Source organism: Rhea americana, unplaced genomic scaffold (genome assembly GCF_003343005.1).
Source record: "Rhea americana isolate MKP2758 unplaced genomic scaffold, rheAme1 scaffold_98, whole genome shotgun sequence".
NCBI lineage: Eukaryota > Metazoa > Chordata > Aves > Rheiformes > Rheidae > Rhea > Rhea americana.
Genome location: NW_028187177.1, coordinates 2,858,587 through 2,884,880, shown reverse-complemented (window position 1 = coordinate 2,884,880; position 26,294 = coordinate 2,858,587). Strand labels below are relative to the sequence as shown.

At 44.4% G+C, this 26,294-nt stretch overlaps 1 protein-coding gene across 3 annotated transcripts in view; it reads left to right on the top strand.

Annotated features, from left to right (window-relative positions):
* HTR2C (5-hydroxytryptamine receptor 2C) overlaps positions 1-26,294 on the top strand; it is a 225,510-nt gene that overhangs the window by 176,987 nt on the left and 22,229 nt on the right. For all 3 annotated transcript variants that reach the window (XM_085325509.1, XM_085325506.1, XM_085325507.1), the window contains one exon: positions 5,600-6,248. In XM_085325509.1, coding sequence (XP_085181635.1) covers positions 5,864-6,248 — 385 coding nt within the window. In that variant the 5' untranslated portion in view covers positions 5,600-5,863. The remainder of the gene's footprint in view (positions 1-5,599; positions 6,249-26,294) is intronic.

The window sequence follows — 26,294 nt, the reverse complement described above, 5'->3', positions numbered from 1 at the left end:
CTCCAGAATTCCATCATGAAGCTTAAGAGGAAATATCAGATAATTCCTAGGAAATAAAGTGCTTTAAAAAGGCACTAGTCATATGGTCCTTGGTTGAAGAATGGCTCTGGAAGGCTGGAAATATCTACTTAAAATTAGGCACAAGTACTTCTCTGGACTGYATCTTCAGTTAATTTTGAAGTGGGTATCTTCAGAATAACAATTAGGTTTTGATTTTCTTTCGCATTGGAATGATTGTGAAATATGCATCAGTTTTTCTATAGTCCAGAGTCTTCCTTTGAAAAGCCAGGAAGATTTCCTAGTGCTACAAAGAGATTAAAATGAAGAGTGGCAATGGGAGAAATCCCCTGTTCAAAATACATTTGAATGGTAGGTTCAGCATAGGGTATGCACTCAGGACCAGGAGCTCAAAAGCACCTCTTGAGTCCTGCAGTTTGGAGACTGGTAACATCTGCACCCCTCTCACAAGTGTTGTAGCTCAGGGAGTGAGGTCAGATGCTGGAGAGGTGGTGTGCATGCTGTGCATGTGTGTGTTCCTCCTACTCGAGGAACTTTGCCCATGGGTGGACCATGGGTGAGCGCAGCAACGCTATGTTTTGAATTTCTCAAAAAATGGAGGTCCAACAACCTCTCTAGGACCATGTTCCAATGTCTGACAGTCCTCACTGTGATTTTTTCCCCCCTTTTACCTAATTTTTCAAATATACATATGTGTGTGTGTGTATATATATATATATATATATATAAATAAAAAAATTGTCCATGTGACAGTTATCTCTTGTTCTTTTGCTGTGCAGCTCGTAGAAGAATCTCACTCCATGGTCTCTGTAAGCACCAACAGTGAGTCCGTCCCCCTTCGCCTCCTTTTTGCTGGGCTGGATCAAACCCAGCATGCTCAGCCTTTCCACTTGCAGCTCTGTTACTTGGTGAAAGCCACTTATCTCCTGCAAGGATGTTCTGAAAGAGATATTYTAACACAATCTTCTATTCCAAAGAAAAATTAAAATGGATGTGGTACTGCTTTAAAAAAGAGACGTGAATTGTAGGATATACAAAATTAAAGGTGAAGAATGAAACTCTAAATCTGCCTTCTTGAGCCTAAAATKTGTATCCTATCATTTTAAATTATTTATCCTTTTGTAAAGGGATTCATGGARCTTTAACAGTCTATGTCAGCTGAATATCAGATAGTTTTGAACTATCTACGATGGTTTTCCTGTCAAAAGTTGCAGTATGCGCAGCTTGCTTTACTTGACTTCAGTTTTATTTTTAAAATAAAAATTAAACCTTGTGGAGGCCTACCATSAAAAGCCAAGGCTGAAGAAACACTTTTGGTTTAAAAATATGTTTGCTCTTTAACAGTGTCTAGACTTTCATCTGCTTTCCAATGAAACGTGAAGGAGGCTTAGAGAATTAAGAGCTGCTGATAGTTTTGGAGAAAAATCTCTTTTGCTCACGTATGGCCGTGTGCCTTTGCCAAACCCTTGGACAGTACTTGATTTTCTTGCAGGAGTCATTGCTGAAAATCATTGCTTTTGAGCATTAAGTACTTCTGGGTTTTACAGCAAGACTTAGGATGAATTAATGTGTTTTTATCTCCTCTGAGTGCATGTGAGATTGCTGCTGCTTTTTCTAGGCTAAATTGATAATCTTTGATTATCAAAGAATTGATAATCCTKGCTTCGCTTCAGGGAATATAACCCTCTCCATGAACTTACTAAGSTTTGTAAGATGAAACACTTGAAGACAAATGTATCTTACTCAAAGGAAGAAGATCATGGAGTTTGTTCCAAGAAAGTTTAAGTGCTTTTCATTGTTTTGGTTTTGTTTTTCCTTTCAACAACGGAGCAATAGTGGTGGACGCTTCTGAAGGTGGGGGAACTCCCCTGGTGCCCTGCTGGTGCAAGCTTCGATGGGTCTTAGCTTTCGTTTCCTTTTGACTGATCCTTCTGTAAGCATCAACATGGCAGACWCTCCCTTTCAATAATTCATGTGTTTTCAACAGAATAGAAATAAAAATATTTTTCTAGCTTGGGTTTATTCTGAACTAGGCTTTACAGTGGAAAGAAAAAGCCCTGCTCAAATAATTTGTTACTCACCTCTATCAAGAGCAGGAGTGGTACAGACTAGAATTTGGCTTTGTGGACTGTTTAAATTGTCGTTTTAAGAACTGTCAGGAGTAGTTTGAACTGGAAATGATGATTGACCATGAAATCCAGCGAACGTACTTGGAAGTTAGCTGCTGGGAAAATCGGTGATAGGCACRGGTTCTAATTTAAAATTATGGAGATATTTCTTAAATATATGCATAATTCATGAATAAAATGTGAATTATTTTTCTGGTACAATGACGTGCTTAGAAGACTGTAGCTGAAGGAATTAGTCATAAACATTTACCTCATGGAGACTGGGGGATGCAGTGAATAAGAGTTAATGACTTCAACCCAGAATCCATGTGAAAATTTAGTAAAATAAAAGTGTTAGCAAAGCGACAGCACAGTTGACTCTGAAGGTGGAACCCAATAACCCAGTCTTCGGCGTCGCTGTAATCAGATTCCCACATGCCATTATTCAAAGCAAATAGAGGTGAAATGTTTCCCGTATTGATTTAATGCTGCCGAGATAGATCTTTACCATTACAGTCTTGGGTAAAACCTGTCCCGCTTTGGAAAGCCCTCGTTACCCTGATGGAGGGATCCATCCGAGGTTATTAGAGAACCTGACGCTGTTCTGGAATGAATAGCAACAGCTCTGCRGCAAGGAAAGCTTAAATTAAAGAAGGCAGAAAGAAGGGAATCCAGGAGATTCGGTAAGGATACTGGCACAGGATGGCCAGGATTTTCCATGGAAATGTGGAACCAGCAACATGGGCTGAAACCTGGAGGCATCTTAGCTGACCAAGAGTCACCTGTTTTTAAGAGTCACTTACGTTTTTCTTCCTTTATGCCAAGCTAMAGGCCGCTTGTTCTGCTAGATCCGATGGCGGGCAAGCTTAGGGGACGTCAAACCGAGGGGCGATGCTCTTTCGGTCCGAGAGAGCCTTTCTGCTGGTCAGAGCCTGCTTCTTCCCTTCTCCATCTCCAGGGCCCGGGGAGCCCGGGCRCGAGGGCTGGCATCCCTGCAGGTCGCCGTTCCCACCCTGCCTGGGGCACAGTGCCCCAGGGGACAGGGTAAAGGCAGAGGGGTGTAGAGCCTGCTGCTGGCACCCAGGAGCCCCTTTCTTCTATCTGTTCCTTTTCTCTGTATGTGCGTAGTTATTTCAGGTATTAAATTTCAGATATTATCAGTGCAGCTAGAAAAATGCTTTTTGATGCATCTTTGTGATTTCATTTGGTTTTGCCGTTTCTGTGTTGGCACAAAACTAGTAGTGACTGTCTTTGTGAGTCGCTTGTGATAACAGACAGGTGAACGGGCCAAGTTTTAAAAGAAATCGTAATTCTTTCCCTTAATAGCGAAGATGGACTTTGGAGGCAGAGATTCATTTTTACCATTATAGTCCTAATACCAAGAATAATTTAATTTGTGAATATCATAGCCTAATTTTTCTGTTGCTATAATTACATGTACAGTTTTAGCTCCTGACAGGAGTGGGCGAAAAAAGAATATTGAGAAAACCATTAGATTTTAGAAAATATASTTTTATTTCTGTGAAGTTAATGTGTACAGTTTTGTTAAATTCGCATTGTGTAGAAAGCATTTTGCTGAAGGTCTGTTCTGTGTTTGTTTAAAAAACTACTCATTTGGAGCACGAAAATGAGTTTTGATGTCTGCCTTTCTTAGATCTTAGCGGTAAAAAGCTTTTTCTTCTGAGACTAGCTTAATTCAAAGCAAATTGCGTAGTGACAATTATGATTTTGGCACCCAATGCTTTGCAGCGCATTAGCAGCCAAATAACSTAGACTTTATTTTTAAAACTGAAATGGAAGAATAAACATTCTGGGGAATGATATTTAACTCTATGCTACCTATATATCAAACTCCTGCTCTGTTGTAGCATTATCCATGGACGAAAATATTACTGCTACTATGGTTGCAAAAAGCAAGATAGCAACCTTGTGGAGCACTTTCAACTTCAGCCCTAAACAGTTATCATATTTGGTATTTTTAARTCAGAAAGCTTGTCTTGCATTTAGATTTTGTTATGATCTAGAGTTTAGGCATCTCTGCCTGTGTTCCTTTGGCACCCCAGCGTAGCACATGTCAGCAGCATCAAGCTCGGTCCTGCTGCCTTCCCCAAAATGTCCCTTTTTTCTCGAATAGTCAAGCTGGATAAGTAAATGGTCCAGTGACTGTTTCCCAATTCATCTGCAGCTGCAAAATTATTTTCTGTGCACATAGTGTAAAACTTCTTTCTAAATACGAGGTTTGGAGACCCTTTGGGAGTAATTAACTATAATGTAGAAGCGAATCTGTGTTCATTGTACACACTGCTCATTTAAGAAATGTTTTTCTGCACAAAACCCATTAGCAAGTTTCCAAAACCACCATGCATGTTTAACATTTTATTATAGGACTCTGATCGTTTCTTATTTTCCATAAAAACCTAATGTAATTCCATAAATTATGTTTAGTTTTTGATCTCTGGATGGCAAATTGCTGAGTCACATGTCTACTTAACAATAAATCCGAGGGCTAAAATCTTACTTTAAAAAAAAAATTGTATTTATTTATTTAAAGTGTTACAGCAACTCTATTCCTGCAGCCTGTATGAAAACTTGAGGGGGATATACTGAAAACAAAATGTGTACTATTTTATTCTACTCCCTGGTCTTGTTGCATGTCCCATGAACATTCTTATTGTTATCTTAAGTGAAATCACGTGAGATACTTGGAGGAAACCTAGGCTGCAGCCCGCACCTGGGACCGAGTGGCTGCTACTGGCCTGCTGGTTGCTACTCGTGGAGCATGGGATGGAGGTGGCGTGGGAAAGACTGAAGAAAAGCATGAGCAAGTGCTCAGCTCCTGTGAATGTTTGCCTTTTCTGCACGTTCCTGTTGTGTTTTTGGAGAAACTGATAGCAGCACATCATATAATAACCTAGCACGTACTGGRTTTTATATTCCAGGCATTTCCCAATATAAAAATCAGCTATGATCTCTTTCATTAAGAGAGTTAAACATTAACATCTGAGTGGTTTTTAGGACACCTATGCTTTATCTCAGAATATGCAAGATGTATCGCAACACTTCCATTTAAGGTRATAGTTTCCGCTGCGCTCTGGCAGTGCTAGCTGGATTGGCTGGAATTTCTTGCAATTACTATTTTACACAGAGCCAGAGTATCTGTGAAGTGGCTATCAACTGAAACATATTTAGCTCTTCAGACTTGCTTTTGCAGGTTTCACAAAACATTTAATTAGAGATAATCAGCTTTTAACCAAGCCAGAGCACACTGATGTGATTCTCTCCTTCTCCCCCCCCCCGCCCCCCCCCCATAATTGTAGGCGTAGTCTGTGCCCATAAGATAAATTACTTGCAGTCTGGAGAACATCTTAACCAGCAAGAAGGGAGAGACTAAGGATGCTGTTTGCACGAGGATAAAGAACGTTTTGGGTGTAGTGTGATTTCAGTGAAGAATACACTTTTTCTTTCCTTTTCAGAATGTTGGACCGGGAAACCAGCTGGAGATTGCAAAGTTTCCTTCCCCTCGAGGTTGCTTCTCAGTGGTCATCTTCTACTTCTACCACACAAGAGGAAACTAGAAGAGCTCCACTCTAACTTCTGGAAGGTTTGTTCCAYGATGGAAGATCAAAAAATTTTCTGGCTCTGGTTTTGTGAAGTTCAGCATCTACACTGGACCTGCCATTTGGAAAAGGGATCATCTCTGAGGCACAGTTAGGAGACAGGAGAACTGGTCCCAGACGATGAGCACTTTAAGTAGCACTGGAATATTAGTCAGCTTAACGACAGTGTCTGTTACACTGGATTTTAGTTTGCATGGTGGTCTCATGGCTTGGTCCYTAAGCAGCAATTTGACTCTGAATCAGAGTTTCCCTACATCTGATCCTCCTAATGCCTCTGAGAAAGGGGACATCTCTCGGATGTCTGTGAGGGAGAAGAACTGGCCAGCCCTCCTGATCCTGGTTGTCATCCTGCTGACCATCGGGGGCAACATACTGGTAATTATGGCTGTGTCCTTGGAAAAGAAGTTGCAGAACGCCACAAACTTCTTCCTGATGTCTTTGGCGGTGGCAGACATGCTGGTGGGTATCCTGGTCATGCCCGTGTCCCTCATTGCAGTTCTGTACGGTAAGTGACTCCCCTCCTTACTCAGATGTGCACTTTTGCGAGCGGGGCACCCCCAGGTTGCAGGACCCTGCTTCACCCACTGTCTTGCATGGTGGTGGCCAGAGGACTGTCAGTGCAGGCTCCACGTGGGGCTCTGCTGGGTGCGGGCAATGTTCTGCCGGGAGCCGTGCTYCCTCCCGTGCTGTGAATGAACTGCAGACGTGGCTGATGTTGGGCTTTAGTACTAATACCAGCCTGAGAAACCACAGCAGTGAGTTAGGTTGGTTGAACAGCCCCCAAATTAGCTGGGATGGAAGAGCTTAGGGAGAAGTTGAGCAATATGTTCGCAACCGGCACACTTTTAAGGTCAGAATCAGTTCTTGAACTTCTGCCAATATCAGTGGGGTAGGAGCAACGGCTTAGTCAAGAAAGGAGATCTGTGCTCGTAGGCTTGGTGCTCARATAAAAGTCTCAGCTCTTGGCAGTCGTTGCCTGGGCTCACCCTGTGCCTTTACGTCATCTCACCTTTCTGTACCTCAGTTTCCGTATCTCTAAAGCGAGAGGAATGCCCCCATTTTAAAGCTCTTTGAGGTTCTCGTATCTGGGGTGAGCTGTTCCTACCATGACCCTCTCCTGCCGACTCTCACCGATTTGTGTGCTATGTTCTGTATGTTTCTGCTGTGGAGAAGAATTTATACTGCCCCGTGGTAAATACCCTGGGCAGAACTGCTGGTTCACTTCAGAGGAGTGAACCATCCAACGTGTCCAACCTTCTTGTCTGTCTGAGACTCTGATTTCTCATCTTGGTGCTAGGACCCAGCATCTGTGGTATTTCAAAGGGGCATTGCACTCTCCTCTGGATCTTCGTATGTGTACACAAGTGTCGATACAACGCGTGCGCGTTTAATGTGCAACGTTTAATCATTTCAGAAGTCTGTTTTCTGATTCTCTTTGAAAATTATTTTAATATTGATATTTCTTGGGAACAAATAATGCTGTTTAGTTACAGATTTGATTATAAATTGGTATAAAGTCCTATAAACTAAAAAGCAGGGATATTTATGTGACTTCTTCACTTGCCTAAAAGATTAACTCAGAGATTCATTTCTTAAATTTACTGATCAAGTGTACATAATTCCAAAGCTTATATAAGCTGTCTACAGTGAGATAAATCAATATGTGATTTAGATACACACGTAGCCATCGAGATCTTAGGCATAAAGTGTTTTATTTTGGGTTGTCAGAATAGTTTCATCTCTAAATATTCTGCATATTACAACATGTGTATTTTATTTTTATCATTTTACTCTGGTTTTCTGGAGCTTGAAAGGGAGCATATAAATACTGATGGTTTGATTGACTTGCACTTGCATAAATTCTGGGTTAAAAAGGTGAATTTATGGAAGTGATCTTCTTTCATACATACTTTCTGAGTCTTCTGAAACTAATAGAAATGGATTTTCTGTTGTGCCTAGAAAATGATTACTTAAGGTCATTTGAAGGTGTAAAGCACGCTGCATATTTAAGAGGCAAGTAAATATCATTTATCAGAAGAGGAATTGCAACTAGTTCTTCTTCCACCAGAGCTGCAACGTTAGTGACCCAAATACTTCTCTGCAGGCAAGCTACTTTTCAAGTTTTTATTTCACAATATGCGTGGAAAAACTGTGAAAGCACAGTCAGGAATGGGAATAGCTGCCAGTTCAGGAACGGCTGTCTCGGGCGAGCCGCGAGGCTGTCGGCGCGAGTGCCGGCGGCGGCCGTGCTCGCGAGCGCGGGCTCCGCAGCAGCAGGAGCGGCGGGCGGCGCTCGGGCTTTCCGTGGGAACCAGGATAAGCCCCTCCTGGAGAAAACAGAGCCTGGCAAGGGAGCCTCGGGGGAGCTGGTGGACCGATTTGTGTAGGACCCTGGTGCAGTCACTCTTTCTCTCTTTTTCCGTTCTATTTAAGCTGCTAATTGCACAACGAAGCAGTCGGGGCCATTCTGCTGCAGCAGCGAGGCGGGAAGGCTGTCAGACGGAGCAAAGAAAGTCAGTCCCCTCTCCCATGGGATTACTTGCTGATTCCTCCTGGGCATCTACACTTGCTTTGACATCCAGAAGCTGAAGGGCATAGAYCCAGAGGACCGAAGGAAGAAGAATGAGGTTGTGTCAAGGGTACAGGTCCTCTTTAGTCCTCCAAAATCTGCAGATGGGCCCCTTTTCTGAGCAACTAGAAAACACATTTAATGCGTAGGGTACTTCAGCCATGTCAGCAATTGACTGGTCGTGATCTASAAGTAAAAGCTACATGCATGCAAGAGCGTTAAAAGTGCCGTTTGTTATTGCAGACAACCTGTAGCAAACCCAGTCTTGTCTTTCTCRGGTTCCCGTGTGCTGCTGGGGCTGGCATCACCCAGCTTTTCGGTGTCTTGCACAGATTTCTAGCTTTGGCAGGTATCTTGTGTGTTATACTGAGCTTGATGGACTGGTCCTTATTGCAGTGAGAGATGGCAGCTGGAAAAGTTCTCGATAGAGCTGCAGTGTTAACAAATGCTCTTATGATGACCCCGGATCTCCAGAGCTRCGTCACTTGCTCTTGAGCCTGCTTTGTATAGTGCCATAAGTAGCAGCTTTCTACCATTGCGCACGCACAACCGTGAGGACAAACTCTGGTCTCCTGCRCAACACAGGGTTTCCTGACTTAGTTTCCTTTGAGCCATGCCTTTGAGCTATTCCTTTCTGGAAACTGGCCCTTCCTACAGCAGACCATGAGCACTTTAGATACTACAGGGGCCAGTAGGACCTTGGACTTTATCGTGTGTTCCGCGTGGTAGAGATCAGAAAATCCAAGCATGCGTTAGTAGGTCTTATATTCTGCTTCACATGGGAGCAAACTAACCATTATTAGTGATTTAGGAAAAGTTTGATGAATATTCACACTTCAGCAGAATACTGCTAAGAGTAATTGGGGTTCATGGCCATGGACTGAACAGGGGAAGGAGCTGCTGCTTGGAGACACGATTGTGAATTTTCAGTCATTTTTATTCTATATATTTTAACCTATGAATTCTGCGTGTTCTGTATAATGATACTGGATGGTTTCAAAAGCTGCCACATGCTGTATGGTTGAAATGCATGGAAGAGATCTCTGCCAGATTGGCAGAAATCATTTTTGATGTATGTAATCAGATAAGAACCTAAAAAATACATATATAAAATAGTAAATAGATGAGTGGTTAAGTTACTGCTCAATTTCCRCATCAGCGCTCCCAGACCTGATGATAAATTCTATTTTGCAGAGTAGATTCATTCCTTAATTTTCATCTAATGATGTAGATGAAGTACACTTCATTTCAAACATAACCAGAAAATTGAATAGACATCCTCCACAAAGACAACTTTTATTTTTCTTTTAAATTAAAAGAAGGAAAAATCAAGTTGTCAGTTAGCACTAGAATCTTATTACAAAAGAAGTGATGGCAGGATGCATCATGCTTGGATTTTTCACCAATTAGTCAGTGCTCTGACATATTTATAAATGAATCTTTCTTAAACAATTTGGACTAACAGATGAGTTGCATTTGACAGCTTAGAATGTTTTTCATAGCATGCAACGCCTAAAAAAATTAAACAAATTAGTTTGCTAATTAATAAACGTGCATCAGGGAGAGTAAATGAGAAACTAACGGTGTGTTTAATCCTGGTGGAGAATCTACCGATGTAACCAAAAAACTGGTGTGAGCTGGAGAGGGCTTCAGCTGCCCTGCCCAGGCCAGAGCTTTGGACTGCAGGGAGCYTCTCATCCCCTTGGGGTGTTTTAGGGAGAAGCAGTAGTGGCGGGTTTGTATCGGACTGAGTGGTTACAGGCGAGAAAAAGCAGGGCTGGGCTTTCTTGCATTCTTTTGCTAATTGCGGTAGCCTGTCTCATCCGCTGTTCCTGGCAGAAATTACAGCCGATATTAAACTTTCTTGGCTCTAATGGATCTGGACAAATAGGTTATCGGCGGCCAGCGCGTGTGCCTGCGACTCCAGGTGTCCAGATTGGCCCGTTCCCGCGGAGCTGGGAAAACCAGCGCCGAGCCAGCGGGCCCCGCTTCCAGGCAGGCTGGTGTTAGAGGCAGCCTCCGTGAGCACCAACTGCTGGAGCAGCTTTGCGTCCGGATTATTGTTATTATTGCTAATTACCATGGTTATTTTGCRGGGTGGGGGGAGGAAGAAGCAGCCCTCCAAAGCAGCTGCGGGTCCGGCAGCCCGCGTCGCCCTCTCGGTTTGCATTTCTGCTCGCTGCTCCCGGCGAGCACCTCGCGGAGAGCCCCGCTGCGGCGGGAGGAGGACGGGGCGCAGCTGGGGCCGTGGGGGCCGGGAGGGCAGCCGGAGGGTGCGCGGGGGCCTTCGGGAGTCTGCCGGCAGCTACCCGGAGCCGCGGGGACCCGGGCGCCGGCTCCTGAGCTCTCGTCCCTCCTCCCGGGCTGGTGGTTAGCGCCGGCTGCWGAGCGCGTATGCTGCAAGCGCAGGAAGAGTTAAACGCGGTTGGTTTTGTGTCTTCGTTGGCCAGAAGCAGAGAGGAGGATGAATTTGTAAGYGAAGCGATGTTTCTTAGAGCAGAGTGCCGTTTAGCACGTTTAGTGATTCCTCCTTCGGAGTGAAATGCGTTAATTGTGGTCATCCACTTGGGTTGATTAACGATCTTCCACGTCCCACAAACCGCTGGCTTGCTCGTGAAATTTGGTGCTTTTTGACTGAGGTATCCAACGGGTGAGGTCASCCGCTATTTTAATGGCGCTGTTTGTGCTCCGAGTCTGTCCGTGGCCGCGTACGTACAGATACACACGTCCGTATATCACGTACGCGTGTCTCACTTACGTGCTTCGAGGGGGGGAAGAGGCTTTTCCTCGCCCAGCTGGTTTAAATGAAGATGTTCCTGCTCTTAGTCGTTCCCTGCTCAGTGCTGCTGTTGGGCTCGGCTGATTTTGGGGGGAGCCGCGGCGCTGTCGCAGCACGAGCATTTACCGGCTCTAGCTCCCGCGCTTCCTGGGCGCTGCGCGGATGCTTCCTAATTGCATCTCTCAAGCCTGTAGCGAGATATTAAATATTTATATGCTTGTTATCGAGTATTAACGTGATTATTGTCAGGAGAGGTAAAAGAACCAAAAAACAAATCTCACCTTGTTGATGTAACGCCCTTACAGGCGGTTCGAGCGATGCCAGCGGCGCGGGGCGTTCACAGAAATTAGCGGCGTCGGAGCAGCAGCAGGTTGTGTAYGTGCCGCCTGCTTCTCCCCTGGCAYGGGGGGAAGGAGCAGAGGGAAAAGGTGCCTTTTACGGCTTATAACCGGGATCCTCGGAAAGCAACGGAAGGGAAAGAGGAAGCAAAGCCAGGGGCGAGGAAGGGAAAGATGAGAAGAGGTTAAATGCAAGCAGCAAAAACTGGGAGCAAGAACAAAAGTCATGCTGGGCTGACTTTTTGAATTTTCCTGGGAAATTTGTATTTCAGCAGTTAAGGAGCATTTGTAAGGAAGTGATTTTTAGAGCTGCTGCTGGGTCTTCATCCCCTGGTGACCTGCAGGGGCAGCCCCTGCTCTCGAAACACCCGCCAGCACCCCAGGCCTGGAGGTGCCCAGCAGGCAGGATTTGGCCTGCGGCAGGGAGAAGGGCACTCAGACAGAGCGCCAGGAGCTTCCACCACCAGGAGGAGGTGGCTCTGGAGGAGGTGCCGATGATATGCTTCTGCCTTTAGAAGTAGCTCCGAAAAAAAAAGAGGAGCGTGGGATTATTTAAAATCATTGAATAAAACAAGCTACATAGTTACAGAGAGCTGAAGCCTTCATTTAAAAAAAAAATAAATAAAGCCTGCAATAAAATAAGAAAGGAATGGAAATAGCATGACTGTCAAAAAATAAGGTCTTAATAAATGAGAGACCCTAGAGAATGAGTCTGGGTTGTAGGAACTGCCAGACCAAAGGTCCATCTGTCTCATWCCTTGCCTCGGACAGTGGCCAGAGCAAAGCGATGAATTTCCCTGTGTCAAACTGCTGCAGAAAAGTCTTCTCAAGGGAGGTGTTTCCCTTTTACGTTATATTGGCTGATGTTTGACTTGTGCCCTGCATTGTGTGAGTTATATCCCTTGTTATCTCTCTGTCTCGAGGCTTTGTTTAGCGCTTCTGGATATGATATCCAGGTACCTAGAAATGGACAGTCGTTTTTAAAATCCTCCTGAGTCGTGGCCTTAGCTACATCTTAACTGCACCACATTCCAGGTGGCAGTTGCATTATTTTAAAAAACTATTTTTTCTCTTGTGTTAATTTAAATATTTGGCCTGTTTCTACCAAGTGCCCATTTATGCTTGAACTAAAGGCAGAGTGAACGGAAACAGCTGGGCTCCTTGCACTATCTGCTGTGTTATAAACTAAAAACRATTCCCTCTTCCTCATCTCCTTTTTAAACAGGCTCGTCCGAATCTTTTCAGTGTCTGTTTTGAACAGYGTGTCGTGGCTATCTGATCTTTATTGGGAGGTTTGAGCTGACCAGAACTGAATCAGGCCATTTGGTCATCGTAATTTTTGCAAGATTTTCACCATATGGGTATTCCCCTTCCATTCRCTTGCTAATGTTTTGGGCTGGAGGAGTGAGAGAGCTCGTGCCCTGTATACCCGTTGAGCAAAAAGTTCAAAAAACTGAAGTTTTTTGCTGTCCATGACACCTTGTACCTGGGATGTGTGYGATGAGATACTGATCCATCGGCGTGGGTGAGTTTGAGGTACCTTCTGCCACGAGGAAGGCCCGCTGGCYGCTGTGCTCTGTGCTCATCCTTTTAGTCTCGCTTGAACTCCCTGAAGCTGCCTTGTAACCTCAGCTATCCTAAATAACCCTGTGAAATCCAAAAACGTGCTACCTAATTATTTACTCCTTTTCCAGAGCATGAACGGTACATGTTAAACTTGCTTCTTGAATTTCCTCTGTGTTTAAAAAAATTGCCTGTTTACCTAAGGTGACGAATGGGGTGGAGCTATCTGGGTTGCTGTCGGGAAAGAAAGCTCAGCACGAGGCGCCCTGAATCAATGTAAAAGCTTCTCTTTTGCTACCCAAGGTTTAGATCATGATTAGAGTAAAAATAAATAAATAAAGCTAAAGAGCATCCTGGATATTTGCTGTATCCTGTTGAATACTGAACCTTGGTTGTAAAGTATTTTGAGGCAGCCAAATATTGCCGTGCTGGATTTTCCAGAGCCCCTGAAAATATCGCACCTCGTGATGACACWACGTGTGGTCGTGTTTGTGAATCTTGTTTGCACCCTACATACCCTTAACTTTTGTTGATGGGAAAAACCTGACAGATCCTGGTAAAGCAGGAGCTGAGGCTGAACAGCTGAAATCGGCACAGCGGCTCAGCACCCGAGAGGGTAACAGCCCGCGGCAGGAGACGGGTGATGCTGGGGCCCCTCTCCAGTCCTGATTAAATTCAGTCACTTGTATTAGCATCAAACTCCTCCCCAGACACTTTCAGTAGGAGCTATTTGCTACACTGAAAGCTGGCTTTGCTCAAGCTACCTGTTTTTTTTCTTAATTTCATTTCTGATCTCATCTGAGATTGTTTATACTATGTTTTTGCCTTTTAAAAAATTTTTGGTTAAATTTCTAACACAGGATATAGCAAAATAAAGGCTGGAATCATGGTTACTGCAGGAAGTGTCATCACTTCAGTAGTGAAAAGCACTTGGAAATAAAGACTGTAGTGGATGATGGTACTTCATCTTTCTGCTACGTCTATTAATGCAGAATTGTTTTATAAATTGTCGYGAGAATTTAATTTATTCACGTCTTTTGTTATTCTTTCTTATTATTTTGACATGACTTTTATTGATTGATCTTGTCTGAAAATCTCCTCAGTGTTTTTGTATTCCTTTGTTACGAGAAATCAAATTTGATATTTGCAGAGTGGCATATTATGGGCTGTACCCATTCAAATGGACATTTTAAAATCTAAATTTTATCTGAAATTCCACTTGGCAATCTAAGAAACAGCCCCATCCTCAGGACATTCTCATCAAGCCGGTTCTGTAAGAGCCTAGTGCAATATCGTACAGTGAGATAAATGCTGAATGTAACATTTCCATGGATGCTTTCTCCTCCTTTCTGTCCGTCTGTCTGTCGTTTCTCATTTCACTTCAAGACAGACCCAACACATACACTTTTCTGGAAGAAACRTTGTAGCCTTATAGTGGACGTGAAAAATCCAAAAGCTTATGCCTCCGTGAAGATGGGCTAGGGTATTTGGTTGTCTTCCTCTCCCGCAGCTCATTCAGCAGCCCAAAGAGAAACGAGGATGTTGGATGGACCATGAACAAAGGGGAAGTACAACTGATCTCAAACCATGGATGCAAGAAAGCGAGAAAACAGGTTTCGGTTGACGTGGATACTGTTTGCTTGAGGGACAAGGGGCTTAGATTTGTTATTTGAGATGGAGTAATATACCGCCAGTAATCTCTGCGCTGACTGTTCCTGTTGTCTGGGTATGGACCCCTTCATTGGGCTGAAGTGGTTTCTTCATGCACTGCTTCCTAAATACCCTTGAAGTTTTAGTACTAAGCAGGCTGAGCGAGAGAAGGGTCAAAAATGAGCAGCTCATAAAACTGGAGAATAGTGGTCTCCACGGAGCTCCACTCTGAACTGCTGCCATGCTACGGAAAAGAGGACATAGCAGCAGGGAAGCTGAGATTTTGGTCTAGGGAGGGAAGAAAGTGAAAATTTTTCTAGCTATTTTTTCTAGTCTTTTTCTAGAAACTTCTAGCTTGGTTTTGTTTCCTCCAAGTTTCTTCTTTTGAGACAATGCACGGGTTTTGGGTTCTCTGCTTGCAGGCAAGGGGTAACTACAGTATTACTACAGGGAGGCAAGGCAGGGAAGTCTCTGCTGCCTGCAAGGTGACTGTTCTTCATTAAAAGATTTTCTTTTAAGTGAAGCTGAAGTATTGCTTTGAGCTAGACTGGACTTCTGTAGACTGCCTCAATCCAAATTTGGGCAGAGCAAGGAGTGCTACAGAGTGCACTCAGCTCCTGTGGGAAGCAGTTTTGCATCACTCCTAAGCAACATCCTCCAGGATCTATCTATCTATCTATCTTTAGCAACAGGAATCAGCATTATCGTGGCAAGAAGGATACATGAGAACAAGGAATGCATTTCAGAGTATTAGAGGAGTGAAGCTGGTGTAGCTTGCTAGCAGTGCACCCCAAATGTCAGTCTGGGTTGTGTCCTCAGAGATCCTGTGCCCCACCAGAAATGTGGGAGCGTGGCCAGCATCCCCCCGTGCCGGTTAGATAGTGGTTTCCTTCATCCTTGTAGTAATAAATCTGTCATGTGGTGGATCGTGGTGTTTCACTGCCSGGACAATTTGGATCTTGTCTCCAAGTTGCATGAGCAGAGCAGGGGCACTCCAAATGCTGTCAAGTATGGTATGGAGGGACCAAAGTCAGGACGAGCATCATAGCACAGTGGTGCATCGGCACAAATCACCAGAATTAGTGTGCGGCCTCGGTGATGTATTGATGTCCACCTCGCCTGAATTGCCATCTGTTACCCGAGGTGAGACAAGGGAAGTAAGTATTAACGACTGGCTGTAGTAAATGCACGTGTCCCTTCTGAGCTTTCAGCAAGGCTTCATTAACTTCAGTTTAAGGTTTCAAGGTTACATTTGACAAAGTGTACTTCCTCATGCTTTCCTTTTGAAAATGAATGTGTTATCCCTCACTAGGCACTCTGCAAGTGGATGTTTTACTCGATTAAGCTATCTCCTCTTGCTGTTTTGCCATAGCTCATCAGAGCCCTGGTTGGAGCTGGGACTCTGTCATGCTATGCATCGTTTTACACCTTGGGCTGAGCAAAAGCTGTTTGTGGTGGGCATGGAGCAAGGACCTTTGAGGCCACCTCTCCGGGCTGTCATGTCCAAGTGTCTCAGAAGTCTGCTGAATTCTGCCCATGGGATTCTGCCCATCTGCTCTGGAAATGTATAGTTTCCTGAGCAATAATACTGCTTGGAACGCCTTTTTTTTTTTTTTTTTTTTTTTTGATAAAAGTTGGTTTGTAGCCAAAACTGAAAGTCTGTGCAGAAGCATATTCATTTCTACAGCACTTCTCTTGGGAAGCTGGAAGAGGGATTGGGTTCCTGTCATTGCTGGTGAAGTGTTCTTGCCGTATGTGGGAGTTTGAGTCCCCATTCTGCCTACTTCACGATGCTCCGTTGTGCAAAAACTAAGAATTTAGATAGTAACCTAATCACTGGAGAGTACCAAGCTATGAAGTGGGACTTTTGCCTTGAAAATGATTTTTGTTTTAATGTTACTTCATTCCTGCAAAAATATTTGGAAGTTCTCATGTTTATTCCAATGCCACATGAAAACAAATGTTCAACGCTGTAAAACTGCTGAGAAACTCAGGTGTCATCCTTCAGTGTGCTCGAATAGCAAACGGCACTGTAGTGCTGTAAAACTGTTAGAGCCAGTCTCTTGCTTGGAGGTGTGGGCACCAAACTGCCCAAGTCTCTGGAGCTTGCGAGAAGCAGAGTGTTGGTTCTGCAGGTAGCAAGCTCCTACCATCCCGAGGAGGCRATGAGGGAGTCTGTCTTGGACAGCAATGAAGAACATCTCCTGGGACAAGTTGATTCCTGCATCCTGCAACGGGTCGTCCTGCCCTCTCGTCCATCACTTGGATATTACTTGGGTTCCCATGCGTGCAGCGAGTTTCTCCTCGGTGAGCAGAGGAGCCCTTGCCTGAGTGCTTGTTTCCCATACTGCCAAACTCTGGGCCAGGGCRATGTCTGGTAGGAACCCACATTTGCCCCAGGGTCAAGTAATGCRTGCTGTGGGGAAGGGTTTGAGTGGCACCCTGCTCCCCTGCAGTGGTGGGATGGCTTGGCTGCTTTGTGCCAGGTCCCTCTTCCTCCTCTGAGCTCAGCCGTGATCCGCATCATGGCGCTTGAGTTTATGGGGCTCTGCAGGCCAATTTCTCCTGTCAGATACAGATGCGGAACTGTTGCTAGTTAATTTTTACCACCTGCCTCTTTCCTGTTATTTCTTCACTCGGTGCTGAGTATCTATCATTCAGCACTGGCTTCAGCCTGCTCCTCAGTGTAGGCAGTGATATTTTTTATTATCCTCCCCACGTTCACTTCYATTGACAAGAGGAATCCTGTCCATATGCCAGTTTTAGGAGAAAACGCTGGAGAATAATGAATGCTTCTCATTTGTAAACATGCTTTTTTTTTTGCCCCCTCAGCCTCTTGCTGTTAGGCAACCAGCTGCTTTGCCTGCTGGGGGTTGGTGGAGCCTTTAGTCTGATGTGCCAGGAGTGATGTCGTCACGCACGGAGTTCGGGCYGTTTGGCCGACACGGCCACAAAGACAGTGCAGAAAACTTCTAACAGCTTCTTTCTTGGGTAACTTTGATCATGAGGCTGCCTCATGCTAGGAGGCTGTGCGGCTGCCTTGGCCGGGCTGCCGGAGCTACAGTTTATTGATTGCTTGCCCTTTGGATAACCTTGGGCTAGATGTAATTAAGCAGGAAGGCTTCCCGCAGCCCTTTGGAAAGGTCGAGCGGATCTCCGAGCCCGTGCGTAAGCGTTCGGGGACGGCGTGCAAATCGGCACCGGCCGCTGGGCCGGGAGCATCTCGGGGTTGTGCCGACCCAGAGCGTTTCCGCGGAGCCAAGCGGGGGGCCGGGGTGCTGGCTGGGAGACCGAGCATCCCTGGCCCCGGCTTGGGGCCCCCCCGCCAGCGCCGGCACGGCACGGCTCGGCTGCGCGGGCAGCCTGGCAGCTTTGGGGGGTAGGTGCGGCGACCCTGGCCTCCCTCTGGGATCGGCGGCGGCCCCGACACCGCGGCTTGCGCTGGGTGCTCGCGTGCTCGCGTGCGGGTGGTGCTTCTTGCAGAAAGGCCTGAGCAAGATCGGTTGTGCTGATCTGGCAAACGCTGCGTGGAAGCACGAAGCCATATTTCTGAGATTAAAGGTGACCTGTCAAACAGAAGAGTGAAGTCTCTTTTTTTAGGCAGGGAAGAGAAGCAGGCGTGATCCTAGATTGCGTTTCCTAAATGTGTTACTTTGCTGCCTCCTTTGTTTTGGCAAAAGGCTGCAGCTCGGTAACACGGCGCAATTTCCCCCGTGCCTGCAGGTGGACTGGGGGAACGGCTCCCTCCGAAACGCCCCGGGTGAGCTCCTGGCCACGCTGCAGTCGCAGGCAGCATGGGCAGCAGCTGCAGCAAGGCTAGGATTTTGGCAGAGCCCTCCTCTGCCTCCCGCAGCCCTCCTGAGCCCCGTTCGGAGGGCAGCCTTCGTCTGGAAGCGCCCAGGGGTTTCGCGGCTCTCCTCTGAGTGCAGGGAAGCCTCTTCTCCTCCACCGCAGCGCGGCTCACCGGGTCCTGCTGTTTCCTGCCGTAGGTGTTAGTAAGACACCGAGCTGTTGCTGTCGTATCCTGTGTTTTCCAGAGCCAGTTTCCTTTCAGGTCTACCTGCTCTTGGCCTGCCAAAGCCAGGACTGGTATGTGCTCAATTTTTATATGTCAGTGTGTAGCAATAAAAAGAGCCGTGACAAATCTCTGAGCTCCTTGTTACAAAATTAAAATTGATATCTCTGTCAACATCAACTTTCTTGCAAGCAGCAKTTTTAAATAGAAAATCCTAACACTGGAGTGTGGAGGCTCTGCYTTTTTTGTGTACCTTAGTGATTGGAAGGAGAAGTAAATGAGCCATACAACTTCCCCGGAAAAGTTAATAAGCTGGACTGCTGCCCCTCTGCAGTTTTTTGCCAGGGTAATCTGATATCAGTATTTTTTCTGACACGCCTATGCCAGGATACAACAAGAAGATACAAGGATATTTAAGCCCATCATTCCTAGGCTGTTTAAGAGCKATAGTCCAAATCAAACCAGAAGCTGACTGGTAATGATAGCAGGTTGTGAAGCAGGTGTCTGTTAGGATGACCTAGGTAGGCACTGACTAAGTGCAGGCAAATTTTATGCATCCCCTTCCAGCTCCAAATCTTTCTATGCTGTGATCTCACCACAAAACACACAGTGGTCCTATGTTAGGGCTAACYATATAAAATGCGGTTCCACCATAGAAAGGTTCATCGGGCATCTCAGCAAGGATGTTCCTTCTCCAAATGCTGCAGAAAAGAGCAAGAGCATCTGTCTCCCCAATTCCTGACAGCTGGAGAGAAGAGAAAAATATGYTAGATGATTTCAGTGGAGTAACTTCTACTTACACTAACTGAACGTGTGGTCTTTTAGTTCTGTAATTTACCTGCAGGATCAATGCTGCACCTAATCAGGGAGCTATTTTTCATAATTTAGGCACTGAGCTGAGCAGGCATGTCTTGCCTGCCCAATGTGATTGAGAATTGCCCATCCAAATGAAATCTTGTATGCTCAAGTATGACTCGTTAGAATGATTTTGAATGGTACACATTACGTGCTGTTATTTAATGCAAATAATGATTAGCTCCAATCATACTCTTAAGTTCATCCTTTTGCAAAGAAGATTTGGGAGATGCAGAAGGTTTTRAAAGATGAGCCTCTGCCTTGTTAAATCAGCTGTTGTGCATTTACACATCTGTGCAACACTTGCACTTGCGAGGTGTGTTGCGGAGTTTTCTCATCAATTTAAGGGGTTAAAGTATAAGGTGAGTAGAGCCCCACAAACCTGGAGTGTGTAGTTACTTTTCTGTTTTACATGAGTACAGATTGTGCTTTAAATAAAGCAGCAGTTTTAAGGCTGTCAGTGCAGCATTCTCATGCCCAATTTGCTTCAAGATCAGTGAAATTAAATATGCTTTAAAATGCATGAATCTTTGTTTACTTTTTATGACAGTAGCCTGTTAACTCCAGTAGTAGCTCTGTAAGTGCATTCCCTTCTTGTAATTAACTTTTATGAGTTTAGTTGAAAAGAAATATAAACTTTCACGTACTGTAGCAAGCAGGAAATTGTTACAAGACAGTAAGAAAATGAAATTGTTGTATATGTAAACAGAAAGACCTGTGGTGATGAACTGTTCTGGAGACGAATTTGCTGCTTTATGAAGGTGCCAGGCAGATTGCTGAAATAACAAGTAAAAGGAAGACGGTTAACGTCTCTCCCAGAGATGCATTTGACCGCCTCGTGCAAGGTGAAGAACAGCACCGCCTCCGGGTGCCGGAGCCATGTGATGCTGGGGTACCCAGGGTCTTCCTTAGGTATGGTTACTCCAACGTACTTAAGCTACTTTTCTTTAAGTAAAAGGAAAGGATTTAACCTGACTGAAAGCATTTAGCAAAGACCGAGTTTGTTGTAGTATGTATTATTGTGGGTATGTATTTACCTGAGATAACTTCTCATGGGGACCTACCTTGCAAGGACTTTAAGATGCCAACACTAGTCCCAGTTCAGGGACCTTGGCAAGCTTTGCCTGAATGCAGCTTCACATGGCTCCAGCTGCAGCTCTCCCTCCCTCATTTCCTATATCTGTTGGTCATCTGTAGAGAGACTTGGTTAAAGTGCGTGAGGAATTTCTTCACTGTGTGAGTGACAGAGCACTGGCACAGGTTGCCCAGAGAGGTTGTGGAGTCTCCTTCTCTGGAGATATTCAAAACTTGCCTGGATGCAACCCTGTCTAACATGCTCTAGGTGGCCCTGCTTGAGCAGGGGTGTTGGACTAGATGATCTCCAGAGGTCCCTTCCAACCTTACTGATTCTGTGCTACCTCTCCAGTYGCACCATCACACCTAGCTCTCGAGCAGCATCTGCTCGGTGAGGGAGGGATCTGCTTGTGAACTGACATTTACTTCCATTTGTTTTTATAGGCCTTGTGATTAAAATGGRGAAAAAATAAATAACAAATTCCATGGGGTACTGGAGAGAAAAGCATAGCAACTCCTCATAAACSTTACTGAAACAGTAGGGGTGTGGGAAATACCATATTTTCCATTTGGAAGCATCAAGTGTGTGACTTGGAGGTTGAAATACAGAGGTGACTATACCAGCCTAGCCTGAACTTTGCCAGGAGTATGTTTCAATGGCTTCATCCTTCTTGCCTGTCCCCAAAACCCCTTCTCAGTTATTACTTTTATTTCTATTTTCTGTTACCCTTAAAAGCTCTCACTTCCTCTCCTGGAAGCTGTCTGAAGCCAATTCTAGCAACACTCTTCGTGCACTAAATATCCAGGGTGTATTATCTYATACGAGCACTTGCTATCTCTTCGTACTCACCCCAGCAGAATGAAACTGGGATAAGAAACTAGTTAGTAGCGTGTGTTTCTCAGCACTTGCCAACAAGCAGTTMTAATTTCCAGAAACAGTTCTACTTGCAGTCTGTTGTAAAGATTAGCATATGGCTCGTTTTCCTGTGCTGGCCGCAGCTGCAGAGATTGGAGAACTTAAGGGGAAATGGAGAAGGACTCCAAAGATGGTCAGCTGTATTTCTGTACTCTGCCTTGATTTAACATTGTGCAATTGAAAAACTCTTTCATCCTTTCTCAGGTTCTGTAAAAATTATGCCCTGCATTTGGGGGAAATTCTACTGTTGCATGCAGATGCCTTGTGACAGGAACATACTACTCGATATATTGATGAACATCCTGTTGTATTTGTTACTTTTAAGGCATGGTGTTTTGAGAAGAATTTTTGTGAAAATAAGCGTGGTTTCTGTTCATCATAAACTATTCCAGAGGTTCTCTATGTGATTGATACAATATCATCACCATTGCTTGCCTGATGGCCCCACCTGTGTGATGGTGACATGCTGAGACCCTGAGGAACAGATCACCACAGCTTTAGGAGAGGAGCAGGTAATGGGACAGCCCAGCTTTTGAGCTGAAAAGTGATGAAAAAACACTGCCATTATGCAAGCCAACACATAGGTAAACAGCTACTTTAAAAATGAGGGAAAGGAATAAAGAGAGAAGGTGAAATCTCTGAAAAGTACTTAAATATAYTATAAGACAAATACTAGCATTATATATTACTTTAAATTACAAGTGTTTCCAGGATTGGGTCAATTAACTCAGAATTATTTCAAATTTTTCTTCTGCTTCCTTTCACATCTGTCTGTTGAGTTGATATCATTAAATACCACTTGGTAAATTATCATTTTAGTGTCTCTCTCCACAATTCACATGACATATCCCTTGAAATTCTGGTTCTGCAGTTGTCTAATACGGTCTTTGAAACATGCCCAAGTGTCCTTGTGAGGTAGTTTGCTTCCCTGAGACCTAATGATAACGGGAGAATTCACTTCCAACATTGTGTTTTCTCAGCAGATGCTGGGAAAGAGGCTTGGATGTGATGCGCTGTGCCTGCATAGTAATTAAATGGAAATTRCACTGACGGAAGAGGGGCTACTTGCCAGTTTCTCTGCCTTGCGCGAATTTGCACGCCACCTCGTCAATGTAACGCGATCCCGTTCTGAACGGACAGCTCACTAGAGCAACAGAATGGCTCGTCCGTAGCTTTCCTGCCAGAACTGTCATTAAAGATGCTAACGAGACGAGGGGAATTTGTGGATGAACATGTCTCAGAGCCAAGGCTGTGATCACCAATATGTGGTACATCAACATTTCGGTTTCATGCATTAGCTTTCAAATATATATTCCCTTTTTTCAGCCTGCGGTGTGTTCCCTGGGTTTAAGAAGGCATGTTGTTGGAAACCTTTGCTGCTCCTCCAGGAACTCTGGTAAGCACAGTACTGCAGTAGGTTTAGTGAAGAATCTCTCCACTGAGACTGCAGCTCCTACGTGGAAGAGGATCAGGACTACAAGGTTCAACCAGTAATCCACAGACATGAAATACCTTGTTTCTACATCAGCTCTTAGGTATGAGATTTTATGGGTGAGGCAGAAGAGTTGTTAYAATTCTGTTGATTCTCTGCTGCTTCTTAAGTGGTTTGATTTCCATCCCTGTTGATGTGCTGGCAGCAAACTCTCTTCTCCAGCTGTGCAGGAGATATCAGACAGACCAGTTTTTACCCCTGACCAATCCATTTCTGCCTTTTGAAGTATATTTTGTCTTGTGATATRTTTGGTTTAGATTGGGGTGTTGTGTTTGTTTTTATAAAAGTCTGTTTTCATCCAAAATCAGGGGAATGGCAGCAGCTGCAGAAAAAGGTCATGGTTTTGCTGAGATATGGAAATTGTATGACAGGCTTTTAGTGTACCTATTTGGCACCCACTGGGATGCAGAAGACTGTAAATATGTGTCTGACACCTATGAATATTGATAGCTGTTTTTAGGTGGAGGCAGTAATAGGAACTTTCTTGTGTTGTTTCTGAATAGTAACTTCTCTGCTGCTGAGATCTTGAATTTTTCAGGTTAAATTCTGAATTTGTCAGTTAAGCATTTGTTGCTTCCCTTTTGTTTGCTGGTCTGAAATGACCACAGAGRTGGATTGCATTTTTACATAGTAGAAGCCAAAAGCTGTGAGTTTACTTTATTATTAAAATCTAGCTAGCTGTCTCCATCCAAGACACACAACAGCAGAACAAGGTTGTTGGCTTGACATAACATGGCAAGTTGGTGTTGACAGTCGTGAACATAGGAAAATCAACTTCTAAGACCAAGCCTTTTGAATGCATCATTTACATCCTTATTTATTGACTTTACATAATGATTTTTCCAAGCATTTTCTAGACCRTATTGGGATAAATACCTATTGTGCCTTGGAAATAACTGGTTCTACTAGGGTACCTATATTACTCATTTACATTTGTTAAATCTATAGCAACACCTATTTTATTACATTTTGCTATGTTTTTTTATCTTAATATATTATTTTATTATCATAGTTATCACTGGTTTTGATATGTAATCAAATGCAAGATTACATTTTAATAATAGTATAACTGTGATAATAAAATAATATTGCAACGGATTACAAAGCAAAAACTAGTCTGTCAAAAAACCCAACAGTATACCTTAACTAAATATCATTTCTTTAGATTCCTTTTCCACCTTATGAGACCACTATAATTTTCTGGGTAGTAGTATTGTTTCTAATATGTCAGCACGCCCACACTTCATTTATCCATATTGAATTAAACTTCTACTTCATGTTAATGGAATTTACTGTAGGCCTATAATTTCTGCAAAGCTCAAAAATAAGGAATTACAACTGTACCCAAATGGTGGTCAAATGCTGAGTTTGACTTCACCTGTGATACTGGCCATCTGGAAGATACTCTGCCTGTTGAAGTGTTGGTAGGTGAGAAAGGWTCACTTCTTCCTCTGTTGGCATCCATAATGCAGGACTTCTCGTGATTCAACGCTGCATACCTACATCATTTCCTGGAGAGAAGCATCAACTCTGCCAGAACTGATATTGCTCCTTGTTTTCCTTTTGACTGAGAAATGTCACCTGAATTACTAGATATTAGGATGAAGGTAYGTGTGTTGGCGTAGTCTGAGGTGTTTCTCAATCTCTGGAGCTGTAAAGCAATCTGTGTTGACCAGACTCTTAGGTGCCTTTGTGCAGCAGTTTGCCACCAATCCAGCATTTGATCAGATGTAAATGCTGCAGTATGAAAGCACCACCATCTAAGCTTAAATCTTATTCCAACTTTGTCTTTTACAGGAGAAGCTGTTAGTAGTGAGAAATTTTAATTCGTAGCGAGCTGTGTACAAAATGCTCAGAATAATGCAAATCCTTGACATCATWTTACATGGTTTTACAACTTGGACTGTCATGCCAAACACAAATAGGCTTGCTTGGACTGAACAGTTGAATTAAAATCATGCTGCACTAAATGAGTTGGGGCAGATCAACCCTGACAGGTAGGCTGTGTGCATGGGACCACAGAGCCCTTGTGTTTCCCAGGGTGAGTAATGCAACTTTGGCTGCATGTGGACATCCCAGACCTCTGCTTTCCTGGGTCACCTTGGATGTTTGCGTAGTGGTAACGGGCTTCTCTGCCCTTTTAGTTGCAAAGGGACTTGGTGCAAGCCAACCTTCTTTGCATATCAGACCAGAGGGGAAGATGGTTCCTGTAAAAGCCAAATGAATCRAATCCTTTGGGAGGACCAGGGGTTCGGTTTCTTGGCCATAGCGCTGGTGTGCTCCTGAGCTGAGAGGAAAATTAGCCTGTAGACTCCTGAAGATGAGAAAGGACAAAATACTGCCGCATGCCGAGCGAAATTCTGCAAGCATTCTTTCTGCTTGTAGAAAAGTCAAATCCTCCTTCCCTCCAAGAAGGCTTAATGCAGAGAAGCTTGCAAAATGTAATTCTGTCCATAGCTCTCCCGCAGAGAGGGTAAATTAAACTATGAGCCTTTAAAGTTTGTGCTTCCTCGTGGTGATAGAAGTGGAGCAGATCACACCAGGGGCTCTCCTCTAGCCCGCACGCCTCCTGCAGCAGGTGTCTCGGCTGTCGAGGAAAGCTTCCTGCGTGGCTGATGGAGACATGGGCTTCCTGGCAGGCACCGTGCCATCTGGCTTCTTCGCTGAGAAAGCTTGCAGACTGGATCCTGCTGCGGAAAATGCTTTTCCAGGTCTGTGAAAGAAGYCTCCGGGGTTCTTATGACCTGGCAAAACGTGGGAAACCTCATGTTGCTAGTGGTGTCTCGGCATTGTAGTTGCACAGCTGAGAAGCCTGCCGGCAGCCCCTTCTCACCGCCTGGCATATCACGTGCGCAACAATCTCGAGTCCAGCTTGTGCAGTGGGGCTCGAAAGAGTCTCCTATCTGATTTAAGGGTAAGACACTTTCATTAGGAGATGAGTGGCCAAAGTCAAGGACAAACGCTTGTTGCTGCATTTAATTTAATTAATTAGACATTTGAATTTTGCTTACATATCAGATTRTTTCTGTTCCACTGCTGTCTCAGTGATGGACTGTGATACTTCATTGCATTGGCTTACATTTGGGGCAGGCTGCAGGTGTACAGATTATTATGCTGAGTTGACATGCGGTGGCTGTTAAACTGCTAGAAAACAGCAGTGCTTGGTTGCMTGTTCACAAACACACTTCCTTGGGATTACTGAATGTATAATACTGTGTTCAGTAAAAATTATTTTGACCGAAAAAGCTAACAAAGGTGCTGTTCTCCTGATACCACCTATTCAGCCTCCCACAGTGAAGG